We start from the raw sequence: 17117 nt of genomic DNA, 5'->3' as shown, positions 1-17117 counted from the left end.
AACACAAATGTACATACTTTCTGTGTTATGTTTATATCTCCTTTTTACAGCAGGTCTAAATTATAATTTCTTTGGTAGTTCTGTGAAGATCAGAGTGTAAACCAACATTTTAACATCAGCAACAACATATCTGTGAGATTCATAGAGATTTGATGTGTATTAAAGGATGACACACACATATAAAGTCAGTTTTTCCTTTTTTTATTCAGGTTTCGGATAAATCAATGTGAGAGTAATCACAGTTTTACAAAATAAAAGTTATTTTCTTATCAAGTCAGTTTGTTAGAACTAATGTCTGCTTGATTAAATAAAAAAAAACCCTCTTCAGACCAACCAGGATAAAGCATGCTACAGTCACATTCACATGCACTAAAACCTCCATAATGTAAAATGTCTCATCTTGGCATTTATGTACTTAAAGTGTTTTAAGTAAAACATTACGTTGCTGTGTTTTGTTTTTCTATACACCAATTAAACACAATTCTAAGAAAAAATAGCAGATATATGATGTAATTTTACAATGAATAAAAACAATTGTGGAACAACAAATATTTATAAGAAACAAAATGTGACATATTTTAGATTGAAACCCATTTGGAAGAAGTTGTTATTTTATCTGATAATTAAGTTCTGAATAAAGAAATAAAACTTTGAATGAATAAATGAGACAGAACAATGAGAAGTTCTTACTGAGGAGCATAATTCATCATTTGTAAAGTTAGTAAGTATAAAGTTTCCAAAATCATGTGTTAATCTTTCAAATATTTCTTATTAAGTAAATAATTTTCTTTGACAAACCAATGGGGAGATTATTTTTCAGCCCAGATTGTTTTTTGTTTTTTTTTTTTTTTTTTAATGGCTCTAAGCCACTCTCATAGACACCTATGAAAGATTTCTCTTTTCTTGTAGATGGTTACTATGGAAACCTTGTTTAGTTTGACAAACTGATTAAAAAGATAACAACAATATTTGACAAAAAAAGAAGTAAACCACCAAGTCTGAGAAGCTGTTGTAAATGAGGGCCATGAAGAAAATTATAAAGATGACAGAGCCACTTTAAATCAGTCATCTTTAGTGTGTTAAAGTTAGAAACACCAATCTAGTGTAGATTAAGATATGCCTCATAAATGAGTAAACTTAAAAAAAAAACAGCCTATCACAACCATAAAAAGCTGGACTCATGTAAAAGGGGTAAACACTGAGCTCCACATTTGGACACAAATCAAGAGGAAAGCGCCAAACTTTACAGTAGTGATGGTGATTAAAGATGAATATAGTGATATGTTTTGTAAACCTGACCTGTAAAAGGAGCCTAGACTGAAGTCATTCTGCTATTCACAGCAGTAATCCTTCTGTCATTGTTCATCATAAATTGAGATATCATTTGTAACTTGTTTGCCTATATGATTACCATTTATACATAAAAACACCTCAACAAATTCTTCTTGTAAAAATGTTTATTTACAGAGTTAACACATCAGCACTGCTGAGTGATGAAACTAAAAACTACAGCAGCGTTTGGGCACCCCTGGATTAGATGGACTTCTTGTATAGATAAACTGTACCAGGGATAAACTGCTCCCTCTGCTGGTCTCCACGATTGTCTGGGTGTGTGTCTTTCATGTACCTGTCCACAAATTTGATTCTCAGCTGACTCCACAGCCCCTCATCCTCCAATCGCTGCAGCTCTGAGCGTAACTCACGGTTGAATCTGTCATTCTCGTCTCCTCGGTGTTCACCTTTCACAAGGCACACCAACCCTCCTGTAAAACCACACTATTAATACAGAAATGCACACCAACCCTCCTGTAAAAACACACTATTAATACAGAAATACGCACCAACCCTCCTGTAAAACCACACTATTAATACAGAAATACACACCAATCCTCCTGTAAAAACAAACTATTAATACAGAAATACACACCAACCCTCCTGTAAAACCACACTATTAATACAGAAATACACACCAACCCTCCTGTAAAAACACACTATTAATACAGAAATGCACACCAACCCTCCTGTAAAAACACACTATTAATACAGAAATGCACACCAACCCTCCTGTAAAAACACACTATTAATACAGAAATGCACACCAACCCTCCTGTAAAAACACACTATTAATACAGAAATGCACACCAACCCTCCTGTAAAAACACACTATTAATACAGAAATACGCACCAACCCTCCTGTAAAAACACACTATTAATACAGAAATGCACACCAACCCTCCTGTAAAAACAAACTATTAATACAGAAATACGCACCAACCCTCCTGTAAAAACACACTATTAATACAGAAATGCACACCAACCCTCCTGTAAAAACAAACTATTAATACAGAAATACGCACCAACCCTCCTGTAAAAACACACTATTAATACAGAAATGCACACCAACCCTCCTGTAAAACCACACTATTAATACAGAAATACACACCAACCCTCCTGTAAAACCACACTATTAATACAGAAATACACACCAACCCTCCTGTAAAACCACACTATTAATACAGAAATACACCCCAACCCTCCTGTAAAACCACACTATTAATACAGAAATACACACCAACCCTCCTGTAAAACCACACTATTAATACAGAAATACACACCAACCCTCCTGTAAAAACAAACTATTAATACAGAAATACACACCAACTCTCCTGTAAAAACAAACTATTAATACAGAAATACACACCAACCCTCCTGTAAAAACAAACTATTAATACAGAAATACACACCAACTCTCCTGTAAAAACAAACTATTAATACAGAAATACACACCAACCCTCCTGTAAAAACAAACTATTAATACAGAAATACACACCAACCCTCCTGTAAAAACAAACTATTAATACAGAAATACACACCAACCCTCCTGTAAAACCACACTATTAATACAGAAATACACACCAATCCTCCTGTAAAAACAAACTATTAATACAGAAATACACACCAACCCTCCTGTAAAACCACACTATTAATACAGAAATACACACCAACCCTCCTGTAAAAACAAACTATTAATACAGAAATGCACCAACCCTCCTGTAAAAACACACTATTAATACAGAAATACGCACCAACCCTCCTGTAAAAACACACTATTAATACAGAAATACACACCAACTCTCCTGTAAAAACAAACTATTAATACAGAAATACACACCAATCCTCCTGTAAAAACACACTATTAATACAGAAATACACACCAACCCTCCTGTAAAACTACACTATTAATACAGAAATACACACCAATCCTCCTGTAAAAACAAACTATTAATACAGAAATACACACCAATCCTCCTGTAAAAACAAACTATTAATACAGAAATACACACCAACCTCCTGTAAAAACCACACTATTAATACAGAAATACACACCAATCCTCCTGTAAAACCACACTATTAATACAGAAATACACACCAACCCTCCTGTAAAAACACACTATTAATACAGAAATACACACCAACCCTCCTGTAAAAACAAACTATTAATACAGAAATACACACCAACCCTCCTGTAAAACCACACTATTAATACAGAAATACACACCAACTCTCCTGTAAAAACACACTATTAATACAGAAATACTCACCAACTATCCTGTAAAAACAAACTATTAATACAGAAATACACACCAACCCTCCTGTAAAACACACTATTAATACAGAAATACACACCAACCTCCTGTAAAAACAAACTATTAATACAGAAATACACACCAATCCTCCTGTAAAAACAAACTATTAATACAGAAATACACACCAACCCTCCTGTAAAACCACACTATTAATACAGAAATACACACCAACCCTCCTGTAAAAACAAACTATTAATACAGAAATACACACCAACCCTCCTGTAAAACCACACTATTAATACAGAAATACACACCAACCCTCCTGTAAAAACAAACTATTAATACAGAAATACACACCAACCCTCCTGTAAAACCACACTATTAATACAGAAATACACACCAACTCTCCTGTAAAAACAAACTATTAATACAGAAATACACACCAACTCTCCTGTAAAAACAAACTATTAATACAGAAATACACACCAATCCTCCTGTAAAAACACACTATTAATACAGAAATACACACCAACCCTCCTGTAAAACTACACTATTAATACAGAAATACACACCAATCCTCCTGTAAAAACAAACTATTAATACAGAAATACACACCAATCCTCCTGTAAAAACAAACTATTAATACAGAAATACACACCAATCCTCCTGTAAAAACAAACTATTAATACAGAAATACACACCAATCCTCCTGTAAAAACACACTATTAATACAGAAATACACACCAACCCTCCTGTAAAACCACACTATTAATACAGAAATACACACCAACCCTCCTGTAAAAACAAACTATTAATACAGAAATACACACCAACCCTCCTGTAAAACCACACTATTAATACAGAAATACACACCAATCCTCCTGTAAAAACACACTATTAATACAGAAATACACACCAACCCTCCTGTAAAACCACACTATTAATACAGAAATACACACCAACCCTCCTGTAAAACCACACTATTAATACAGAAATACACACCAACCCTCCTGTAAAACCACACTATTAATACAGAAATACACACCAATCCTCCTGTAAAAACACACTATTAATACAGAAATACACACCAACCCTCCTGTAAAACCACACTATTAATACAGAAATACACACCAATCCTCCTGTAAAAACAAACTATTAATACAGAAATACACACCAACCCTCCTGTAAAACCACACTATTAATACAGAAATACACACCAACCCTCCTGTAAAAACACACTATTAATACAGAAATACACACCAACCCTCCTGTAAAAACACACTATTAATACAGAAATACGCACCAACCCTCCTGTAAAAACACACTATTAATACAGAAATACACACCAACCCTCCTGTAAAAACACACTATTAATACAGAAATACGCACCAACCCTCCTGTAAAACCACACTATTAATACAGAAATACACACCAACCCTCCTGTAAAAACACACTATTAATACAGAAATACACATCAACCCTCCTGTAAAACTACACTGTTAATACAGAAATACACATCAACCCTCCTGTAAAACTACACTGTTAATACAGAAATACACATCAACCCTCCTGTAAAACTACACTGTTAACTGATTAATTAAGCTGTGCCTCTGGAGTGCCACAAACCTCAAGTTGTAGAATCCTCCAGAGGCTTAAATAAAACCACTATTCGACCACCCCTAAACAATGCTCAAAGTAGAAATGGTTGCATTGGGCCCAGAAATACATAAAGAGTTATTTTTTAAGCAGTCTTGTTCAAATAAGTTCAGCAGATCTGGGAGGCTGTTCTGACATCTGGCAAAGAAATTCAAGCAGAAACTCTCCAAAAACTCACAATTTCAATGGATACAAGAGTTGTGAAGGGGATGTCAAAGAAGACTCCTATGTTAACATGCAACTTGGCCTGTTAAGATGTTTTTGATTGAAATGGCTTTTAATTTCAGTAAATATGACCTCCTAATGCTGCAAATTCAACACATGAACATTTCCAGTTCTTTACAACCAAAAAAATGTTTTAAAACTTTGTTGTGCATAATAAAGTGGAAAAGTGCATTTTAAGGTTTTTATTTTTAGGTTTCTATATATATATATATATATATATATATATATATATATATATATATATATATAAAGCGGCAGTTTTATCAGAACTTGATGACATTTCTTCATTAGAAGAACAAAGAACAGCAGTGAGTTGTTTTCTTTTCAAAAAAAACAAAAGTCTTGTACTGACATGTCTACAGTCGCCATGTTTCACGTTATTCCTTGGTGTGCACGCACATCTCGGTCACAGCTGCGTCACGTGTTTTGTTGCTCTGATTGTCCCGTAAAGATGTGACAGACAGAATGTTCATCCAATCACCCTCCGAGTTTTGTTTTCAAAGGCTCTGCCCTTTCCCAAACGCTGTCTGTGAGAGGTTTTCCAGATAGATGTGTGAAACAAATCAATCTGGTGTGTCAGGTTAGCGTCTCTTTGTAGAGGACTGCAAGGGGACAGACCACTATGGTAAGGTCCGAGATCTTCTGTCTGCTGCTAGACTGTCTTGCACCACACTGACAAGTCCAGATAAACTTATTTATTTATTTATTTCAAGACACAAAACACCAAAAATCTGAATTGCTCACATCATGTAAAAACGATTCTGCCAGTGGGGATGGCAATGTCTACTTGTTTGGTGTCCTGAAATTATTATAGCTATAGTTAGAACATCTAAACTCAGGCACTCAAAGATGACGTTAATTTCGTTAAAGTTCTGACTGTTACCTGGTTTAGCGGCATGGCAGAGCTCCTTGATAGCACTGACCGGGATAAAACCAGGACCCAGAGCACCAACCAGGACCACCACATCAAATGCTCCTGAATACAACAGAAGAGGAAGAAGAGCTCATCAGTTCTTCACCTTTCAAAGAGCTTTATTCTAACAGTTTTTGTTTCTCCTAAAGTTTGTTCTTTGTTTCCTGGTATCAGAGGTGAAAAGGTCATCATGATATCTAAATTTTAAACTTTAGCGATATTTCTTCAGTAGGACTTTAGTTAAACCCTGTACTGCTGTGGTATGATTAATCAGAGTGTATACAGTGGGAGGTTACCGCTCTGTACAGGCAGTGGTTGTGTTCCCAGTAAAACCTGTTTCAGGTCTTTGTAGAGGCCGGTCTTAGCAGCTAGCTCCAGCATTCCTTTACTGCCGTCCACGCCTGTGATGTTCTTGAAGCCCGCTTTAGTCAACTGGGCATGAGAAGAGAACAAGCAAACGTTACCACAATGTAAGTTTACACACAGGTAAAAAAGTGGAGTTATTGTCCAAACACACTTACTTTCATAGACTAAAACACATCACCATCTACTGGAGCTGAGACGGATACGCTCCTGTCTTTAAATCGTTTCTCTCACACACACAGGAACATGGGCAGCAGGCTAGATATCATAAGGCTCAACTTAGTTTTAAAAATATAAGTGACTCATAGAGGTGAGTCTGGCAGAGCAGGTCAAACACCTCAACCATGGTTTGATCCAACAAAAATCATGGATGCGCTAAAAGTGTGTTCAATTCATTCCTCATCATTTTTCTGTTGAAGTTTTCTCCTCACCAGTTTGGCAACCAGTCCAGTTCCACAGGCGACATCCAGCACCTGAGCGTCCTCACGGTTCCCAGAGAAGTTTTCATCCACAGAATCGGCCCCCAGCTTAGGAGCCATGAAGTCCAGCATCCCAAAATCCTGTTGATATAGAGTATGATGTGTCAGTTACCATCAGTAGACCTAATGACTTTAACTGGTTACATGCGACTGGGATTAGTTCTGTCATTATTATTCTTGCTATTATGTTTATTAACTTTACGATCTTCTAGTTGTCAATAATTTGTAAAGTCCTCCTGTAGAAGTGAAATAAATAATAATAAGGGCTTATGCACATTTGTTTTTTCTGTTTTCTTACATGAAATTAATAGATATTGCAATCCTGATTTATATGTAGTTTAGATCAAATATGAAAAATGAGAGCCTTTGATTCTTTGAATTTTATTTGAATAATGAAATGCACTGTCTGTAAATTCTGCCTTTAGGGGGCGCTCAATAAAAACACTAAAAAAAGTGATGGTATGAGCTGTTTCTCTCAGCCCACCTTGTTTGATTATTTACCATTAATTTTACAAAAATACATTAATACCAGGTTTATTTATGTTGAGCAATTTATACAGAACTGTATTATCCTCAATAAGAGCTCCTGTAGGTATCTTTTCTGTCATTGTGTATTTAATTTCTCTCCACTCCACAGAATATGCTGGTGTCCACAGGTGAACCAGCAGCCTGAACAGGGCTACTTAGAAACAAGATCACCCATAAGGGGATGGAGGCCAGCGATGTAAAGTTAATGATAACCATTTTTACCTGAATAATAACTATTCTTATCAAAGCAACACATTCTTTCATTTTTTTATGTCATAGTATATAGCTTTTTTTAACAGAATTAAAATGGGTAAATAGCGGCAAGAAATGATGTACAGTGCCGTGAAAAAGTATTTGCCCCCTTTCTGATTCCTGAGATTTTAGCAGCATATTTATCACACTTAGATGTTTCGGATCATCAAACCAATTTTTATATTTCACAGAGACAACCCAAGTAAATAAAAAATGCAGTGTCTGAATGATTATTTAATTTTTTTTTGGGGGGGGGGGTTCAAACCTATCTGGCCCTATGTGAAAAAGTAATTGCTTCAACATCTGGTGTAAAAAAAACACAGCATTTGATAAAAAGAACATCATGCCAACAGTCAGACATGGTGGCGGCTGTGTGATGGTCTGAAAAAAATCTAATAATCATTCAGACACTGCATTTTCTATTTACTTGGGTTGTCTTTGTGAGATCTGGTTTGATGATCCGAAACATTTAAGTGTGATAAATATGCAAAAAACAAATCAGGAATCAGAAAGGGGCCAAATACTTTTTCACGGCACTGTAAAGTGGTAAAGGTTTAGTTAAAGGTTGCAAAAAATGAGTTGATAGAATAAAAAAATAGGAGGAAAGTGGCAAAAAATGCAGAAAAATAGTCAGATGGGGTTATGATAGGCAAAAATGGGCATATTAAGAGGTAAAAAGGGGTTAACCATGGTAAAAATCAGTTAACAGAGATAACAATAGGTATAAAGGGCAAAAGATGGGTTAAAAGTGACATAAATGGATTTAAATTGACAAAAAAGGCATACAAATTGTGAAATGGGGTAAAAAAAAAATGCTCATTGAAAAGTGATAAAAAGGGTTAACAGTGTCAAAAATCAGTTAACAGAGTCAAAGATAGGCAGAAAGTGGCAAAAATGGGTTAAAAAAAGGCAAATATGGGCAGAAAAATGGTGAACTATTACTAAGTGGCAAAATTGTTCAAAAGTGGCAACATGGACAAAGAAAGAGGTGGAACAGGATTAAAAAGTGGCAGAAATGGGTGATAGTACCAAAATGTGTTGTAAAAAGGCATTAGCAGAGAAAAAACCAATGGCTGTAAGCAATAAAACTGGCCAAATAGGTTCAAAAATATGCGAAAAAGTTACAGAAAAGGTTTAAAAACTAGCAAAAATTGGTTGAAAATGGCAGAAATGGGGAGAGAAAGTGACGGAAAGGGTTTAAAAATGGCTTAAAAAGTGGAAAATTATTTGAATAGTACCAAAATGTGTAAAATGACAAAAAATGGATGAGGTTGGCAGAAATGTATTAAAAGTGGCAATAACAGGCTGAAAAACATGAAGAGGAGTTACAATAGGAAAATTGGATTTAAAGTGTCAAAATGGGAAAAAATGCAGCTAAAATAGACAAAAATGGACATTAAAAAGTGATTTCAAAAAGGGGTTCAAAGTGGCAGAATCAGGTTTGCAGAGACAAAAAAATAGGCCAAAAGGGGCAAAACATTGGTTCAAAGTTGCGAAATTGGGCTAAAAGTGGCAAAAAGGGCAGAAAGGTGATGAAATAGGGTCTAAAAGTGACAAAAAAATGGGTGTATAGTGCCAGAAGTGCACAAGCAAGAAGTGTCCGAAATTGGTTGGTAGGGGCAAGAATGTGTATAAAGTGCACAAAATTAAAGAAAAGTGTCACCAAGACTAGCACCAATGCTACTGATCCAACAAACACACACACACACACACACACCCCCACACCCACACACACACACACACACACACACATTGATACTATCAAAAAACCATTACTGGGGACGGACCATTCTCTGAGTTTGACAGAGGTTTAGCCAAATCCGTGGGCGGGCCTGTGTAGAAATATTCAGACATGTTGTTACCAAAGCTTCCATGCCTTAGAGGAAGAAGTGATCTGTCTACTGACCTCTTCATAGTTCTCACACCACGAGTCGTAGAAGTCTCTGATCTGCAGCGTATCAGCTCCGGTGTATGAATAAAGGATTTCCTTAAATGCGTCCACCTTTTTCCTGCAGTTCGACATGCTGAGCTTCAAACCTGTCAGAGAATTGACAGAACATCTGTCTTCAGGATTGAGACATTTTCACAGAGCTGAGCTGTTATTTCATCAGGTGGCTGATTGCCAAACATGCACGGTGATGAAAACAACAGTTATTTAGAGTGTGGAAACCCTCAGTGAAGAGCTTCCTCTAGCCTGGTTTGATCTGCAAAGAAATTGTGACCTGTACCTGTCAGAGTCGACGGTAGCACAAATTTGACACACACACAACTGTGACAACAGCTCTGTGACAATAAAAATATGTTTTAACAACTTCACTGAATGGTTTGTTGAAACTAGTTAGCAGCGGTGGACTTGGGATGTTTGCAGGGCAGGGCAAAGGCCTTACGGTGGTTTGCAAAAGAATTAAATTCCTTGAACTTTTCCACATTTCTTCATGTTACAACCACGTGAATATACTTTTATCGGGATTTCATGTGATAGATCAACATAAAGTGGTGCAAAATTGTAAAGTGAAAGGAAAATTATATGTGGCTTTGAAAAATTTCTACACATGAAAATCTAAAAAGTGTAAAAGTATTCCGCCCCTTGGAATCAATACTTTGTAGAGCCACCTTTCTGCAATCACAGCTGAAAGTCTTTTGGGGTACGTCTACCAACTTTGCACATATAGAGACTGAAATTTTTGCCCATTCCTCTTTGCAAAATAGCTCAAGCTCAGTCAGATTTGATGGAGAGCGTCTGTGAACAGCAATTTTCAAGTCTCGCCACAGATTCTCTGTGGGATTTAGGTGTGGACTTTGACTGGGTCATTCTAACATGAATATGCTCCAATCTAAACCATTCTATTGTAGCTCTGGCTGTATGGTTAGGGTTGTTGTCCTGCTGGAAGGTGAACCTCTGCCTCTGCCTCAAGTCTTTTGCCGCAGTGTTAATTTCGTTGACTAAAACTCTGACTAAAAATAATCGTCGACAGCCTTTTTTTCCATGACAAAACTAGACTAAAACTAACAAAAATAGATCTGTGATGACTAAAACTGACAAAAACTGAATTTAATTTTTGTCAAGATGACAAGATCTAGATTAAAATGTAATATCGTTTTCATTGGACATTCGAAATCCATGATATTTCGCCACTGTGGGTAAATCTGTCAAAGAACAAAACAAAACAAAACAAAACAAAAAAATGCAGCTGTATCTATTCTGCCTCTCAGCTGTAGAAAGCAGGGACCCCAGGTTTGACAGGGTGCAGAGAACACAATACAATGATTGGGTAACAGATCAAGGCAAAAAAATAAATGCTTGGACTAAAAGTAAAGACTAAAATGGGAGGACTTTTTATGGACTAAAACTAGACTAAAATGTTTTGAGTTTTTCGTTGATTAAAACTAGACTAAAACTTAAAAGGATTGAAATGACTAAAATGTGACTAAAACAAAAATGCAGTTCATTTAAGGACTAAAACTAAGACTAAAATCAAAAATAGTTGCCAACATTAACATTGCTTTGCAGATTCTAACAGGTTTTCCTCCATGATTGCCTTGTATTTGGCTCCATCCATCTTGCCATCAATGTTGACCAGCTTCTGTGTCCCGGCTGAAGAATGGCATCCCCACAGCATGATGCTGCCAGCCCCATGTTTCAGGGTGGGGATGGTGTGTTCAGGGTGATGTGCAGTGTTAGTTTTCCGCCACAGGTTGGTCCCATTGAGATTAAAAACCTCTTTTTCAAGGGAGACCTGGCCAAGACAGGCAGCAGCAAAAAACACACACACATTCTCTCTCTCTCCCCCCTCTATCTCTCCCGCTTTCATTCTCTCTCTCTCTCTCCCGCTACCTCTCTCCCACTGTCTCTCTCTAGCCCACTCAGACAAACATTGTCACCATCTGTGTCAGCTGCAGGTCTGCGGGTTGGAATATTTTCTGCTCGTTTATTTCCTTGTATCAAAGCGGAGGCATCAGAAAGTCATTCCAGCTGTTGTCATGGTAATTTAGGACGTTGTTTGACAGTTTGCAAAGAAAAACAATCCCCCAAAATTGTTTATTCTGCTCGTGTTTCTGCTCTCACTGTGAAGTGTCTGGCGTCGTATGACCAAAATATAAAACATGCCAGTAATCCTCATGACCAGTCGGGAGCAGGTCATGGGGTCGTAGTCGGGCCGTGGTTGGTCATTGTATCCCACTGTACACAGCGCGACAAACGACGCCCGATCCGACTGAAAGTTGGCCCAACTTCAAAGTGAGTTGTGTGACTCTAAATTCGTGGTTGAACTGGAGGAAAATCACACAGTGTACACCCGGCTTTACAGAGCACCAAAGAGGGCATTTTGTTAACCTGACACACCAGATGGATGATCTGGTAAAGCTTCAATAGGAAACGTTTGAGAAAAGGCAGAGGATTTGAAAAAAACTCAGAGTGTGATTGGATGAACGTTCTGTCACATCTCCACGGGCCAAACAGAGCAACAAAACACGTGACGTAGCAGCTATCGAGCGGCGCTTACGCTGCTACCAAGGATTAATGCGAAACATGGCGACTATAGACATGTTAGTACTCGACTTTTGTCGTTTTTGAAAAGAAAACAACTCACTGTTGATCTTTGTTCTTCTTTTCGTGAAGACATGTCATCAAGTTCTGATAAAACTGGTGCTTTAGCAGCATCCACGCTAATCTCTTCCTCCATAACTGCACCGGCCTCTTGCTGCTGCTTGTTTACGTCACGACACTGCCGTGCCTGAAAGTACTGCCCCTCGTCGCTGATTGGTCCTGTCACTGTCTAACCGGGCCCAAATGGTTCAGACAGGAGCTTAACAAGATGGATTTGCCAGTGAAAAACAAGGAAACGGGCATATCCATCTGCTTTGCAAGGTTAGCATTTTGTAAGGTTTTGCCCACTGTACCTAGAGGACACTTTGTCAAATTTGGCTTGCATGCAGGGTACCAAAAATACAGTTTTTCAAGTATCGCCTACTAAGATTTCACAAAAAAGCAACCTAATTAAAATTTGCCCGCTTACAGATCACCAAAGAGAGACTTTGTAAAGTTTTGTCCACTTAGATGGCACCTAGGTGGAGTATATAAAATGTTGCCTACTTACAGTGCACCAAAGAGCCATCCATCAAATTATGTCCACTCACAAGGACCATAAAGAGCTTTTAGTCAAGTTTAGCCCACTTATTAAGCACCAAAGAGGAAACATTTTGTCATTACCTCCACCAAGGAGGTTATGTGATCGGCAGGGTTTGTTAGTTAGTTAGTTAGTTAGTTAGTTTGTTTGTTAGCAACATAACTCAAAAAGTTATGGACGGATTTTGATGAAATTTTCAAGAAATGTCAGAAATGGCATAAGAGAGAACTGATTAAATTTTGGGAGTGATCCGGGTCACCGTCTGGATCCAAGAATTTTGTAAAGGATTCTTTACTATTGGGAGATAGGGCTAATGGCGGAGGTCTGCGCTCTCCGAGCGCTTTTCTAGTATTATTATAGGAAATATTATAGTCATATTTTGTCCATTGGGCACAAACGATGGTACTTTCTCAGTCCATGGGAAGATCCCTGCCTCTGCTTGGGCTGACTACAGCTCCTTTACAGTGGTGGTCTAATTTCAGCATCCACTGTGCAACTTAAAAAAAGACCAAAATTCCAGATTTAAATGCTCATACAGTGGTCCCGATAGTTGCGCATGCCTGGAGTTCTCATACTGACTAGAAATCTGGACAGACCAGGCCCAGAGGATTACAACTTTTTCTTTACCTACTAATAACAAAAGTTTAACCCTTTCCCCTTCTTATGGACAAATAAATTCTAGACCTTGAAAAAAAGAAATGCTGGAGATGTTTGAAACATTTAGCCCATGATTGAGTCAGTCTTTGATTTAATAACTGATGATAGTAAGGAATGCCATTCTTTTGCCCAATCCAAAAAATATATTTGTGTTCATTTTCTGCTGTCCAGACATCCACAGAAAACTGTTCTTTAACTTCTATGCAGGGAAAATATCTCTTTTCGATTATAAGCATGAATTATTTTATCTTATTTATTGCAGAAGGAGAGACAGAGAGAGAGAGAATGGGAAAAAGTGACATGCGGTATTGTTGGTGTACAGTTTGATTTTTGCTTTAAAACGATGTAAAATCAGTCAGATCAGACAGTGTACAGATCAGACTGAGGATGAGATCAAGGAGGGCTTCCTGTAGAGTGGCCTGTCGCAAACAGTTGTGCATTTCAACCCACCTTGTTGTCTGAACTGTGCCTTTGATTGAAGCTGTTAAACTTGCGTTACTTATGCACCACCTTAAACATTAAAGGGAGGGTAAAGATGTCATAGGTTAGAACTTATACTCAAACATGTCATACAGGTACAGAGAGTGTTTGTGGCAGTCTATATCTGTTACACAAGCTGGACCAACAGGTTTCTGTTCTTCCCATATCATAAGAACAATGTAAATAATCTCTTAATGATAGTGTTTGATAATGAAGAGTGTTGCAGTCAGGAGTCTTAAACCTTTTATCTCTCCCAGTTCCAACATGTCAAAGTCTACGGGACCTTCTAATAACTTTTCAGTTAGATGCCTGAGATAAGGTCAATGGTAAACACAAGCTGGAGAAATTTTCACTCTTTTTTTTTTTTTAATATCATATTAATGTGAAAGGGCCACACTTGGGTGAGACTGATTTGGCTGCAAGCTGCCATGTGGTAGCTGTTTGCAGGTCTGCCGGGAGAAACGGCTGGGTCTGGGAAAGCCCAGTGAATTGGGCCTTGACGTGTTTATTTCAGTGTATGCAAATCGTTACCAGTCATGCTCACCTCCTTGCAAGCTTCTGACACTCTGGCTTGTCTCTGGTCAGCTTTTGAAACTTGTAGTAAGCAAGTTTGGGTGGGGAGTGGGTCTCTGCCTCAGGTGAAGGAGTCTCGGGGTCTTGTTCAGTTCGAGGGAGGGTAGAAGGGAGTGTGAGATTGACAGGCGGATTGGTAAAGCGTCAGCAGTTTTGCAGGCAATGTGCCGGCCCACTGTGGCAAAGAGGGAACTGAGCCACAAGGCAAAACTTTTGAATTACTGGCCAATCTTCTTCCCAACCCTCACCTATGGTCATGAACTCTGGGTAATGACCAAAAAATGAGACAGCAGGTACAAGCAGCTGAAATAAGGATGTCTAAGCTCAGCCTTAGAGACAGGGTGAGGAGTTCAGACTTCTGGAGGGAACTAGGAGTAGAGCTGCTGCTCCTTTGTATTGAAAGCAGCCAGTTGTGGTAGTTCGGGCATCTGATCAGGATGCCCTCTTCCTCCATTTGGAGGTTTTCTGGGCACATACAGCTGGGAGGAGACCTTGAGGCCCCAGATTCGGAGGCTGAAGAACATAGGGCCTAAGAAGAAGAAGGAGAAGAACTTTGCTGTTACCCAGTGGTCCAAAGTCTTATTTTCAGATGAAAGACAATTTTGGAAATCAAAGTCCCAGAGTCTAGAGCAGGGGTCCTCAATTAGTTTTTCCTGGGGGCCAACATTTTTCAGGGACAGAAAACCGAGGGCCAGACATCATTTCTTGGATGTTCAGATACCCTCACTCAGAGTATGGCTTAATTAGCTACACTTTAGACAGGATTTATTTGCAAGTAATCTAAACAGGTCAGTCATGCTGTTCTTGCATTTTTTTCTTTCTCATTTTTAATGTTTTTAAGACCCACTGATGCTAAATTTACAAGACTGCAATATTCATCAGTAACATTCGTTCAGCACCACTGTTTATGGCTTTAAAATGGCAACCTGTTGTCCACAATATCTGATCAGACCCTTAGATTATTTCACCCAACCTAGGATGAGTGCAGAGTCCAGAAAGACAGTCCTCACCTCACCTACTGAGTGAAAACTTGACTTAAAAGTACATGTCTGAGCCACAACAGACGATCTATTTCGACCTCACTCAGACCATCACAATGGTGTAACCATGGATGAATGAATGAAGCCATCCTTCTACCTATCTCGAGACCATAATATCAACAAAGTCACGTGACTGACCTTAGGAGGCTGGCCCGAGGGCATATAGCAGAGGTGGGAGAAAGTTATTGTTTTGCAAGTCTCAAGTAAGTCTCAAGTCTTTAATCCCAAGTCTCGAGTCAAGTCTCAAGTAAAGATGTGCAAGTCCAAGTAAAGTCTCAAGTAAAGACAAGATAAGTTGAATCGAGTCCGAAATCATAGGCTTGAAATTTTCGAGTCCCTACAAGTCATAAGCACTGTTTACCAAATAAAATGCAATTTTAACAATGTAACAATCTATTAAATTTGACAAATACAATGAATGCACTTTGAATTGTTTTATTTTTTTTCTTAATAAAATAAGACCAGTGTGACAGAACTTAATCACACAGAAAAAGAGTGCTGACAGCATTCAGGATATAATAAGTGCTAATCGGTGCAACAACAAATGAACTTCTGAAGATGTTGTACAGTCATTTTAACTCATCTACAGGTACATCTCAAAAAATTAGAATATCATGAAAAAGTCTGATATTTTTGTCACTCTTTTCTGAAGGTGAAACCCATATATTATATAGACTTGTTACAAATAGAGTGAAATATTTCAGGCCTTTATTTTTTTGCATGAATTACTGCATCTATGCAGCGTGGCATGGAGGCAATCAGCCTGTGGCTGGTATAATGGAAGCCTAGGTTGCTTTGATAGCAGCCTTCAGGTCATCTGCATTGTTGGGTCTGGTGTCTCTCGTCTTCCTCTCGATAATACCTCATAGATTCTCTATGGGGTTCAGATCAGGCCAGTTTGCTGGCCAGTCAAGCACAGTAACACCATGGTCATTGAACCAGCTTTTGGTACCTTTGGCAGTGTGGGCAGGTGCCAAGTCCTGCTGGAAAATGAAATCAGCATATCCATAAAGCTTGTCAGCAGAAGGAAGCATGAAGTGCTCTTAAATGTCCTGGAAGATGGCTGCGCTGACTGTGGACTTCAGAAAACATAGTGGACCAACACCAGCAGATGCCCTGGCATGGCAGCCCAAATCATCGATGACTGTGGAAACTTCACACTGGACTTCAAGCAATGTGGAAGGCTGGAAGCCTCTGGGATCTTGTAGAGTGGAGAGGCACAGAATCCACGTTGCTTG

General features: G+C 38.2%; 1 protein-coding gene across 1 annotated transcript; it reads right to left on the bottom strand.

Moving 5' to 3' along the window:
• Positions 1-1477: 1477 nt before the first annotated feature.
• Positions 1478-15097, bottom strand: LOC121519196 (methyltransferase-like protein 27). Its single transcript, XM_041802026.1, has 8 exons — positions 15088-15097; positions 14811-14922; positions 12112-12233; positions 9910-10040; positions 7176-7304; positions 6678-6813; positions 6352-6444; positions 1478-1763 (listed from the first exon to the last, which is right to left on the bottom strand). The coding sequence occupies exons 1-8, from the start codon at positions 15095-15097 to the stop codon at positions 1534-1536; spliced, it is 963 nt and encodes a 320-aa protein (XP_041657960.1). The 3' UTR covers positions 1478-1533.
• Between the last annotated feature and the right edge of the window lie 2020 nt (positions 15098-17117).

This window comes from Cheilinus undulatus, linkage group 12 (genome assembly GCF_018320785.1).
Source record: "Cheilinus undulatus linkage group 12, ASM1832078v1, whole genome shotgun sequence".
Taxonomy (NCBI): Eukaryota; Metazoa; Chordata; class Actinopteri; order Labriformes; family Labridae; genus Cheilinus; species Cheilinus undulatus.
The sequence above is the reverse complement of the archived record's forward strand: the minus strand, read 5'-3'. Positions and strand labels throughout refer to the sequence as shown.

What these genes read in the sequence shown, in the direction of transcription:
- LOC121519196 (XM_041802026.1), bottom strand. An exon ending in TGTCAGAAGCTTGCAAGGAG is followed by an intron (nt 12,234 to 14,810) that starts GTGAGCATGACT and finishes CTCACTTTGAAG; the next exon opens with TTGGGCCAACTTTCAGTCGG. An exon ending in CTGCCATGCCGCTAAACCAG is followed by an intron (nt 1,764 to 6,351) that starts GTAACAGTCAGA and finishes GTGGTTTTACAG; the next exon opens with GAGGGTTGGTGTGCCTTGTG.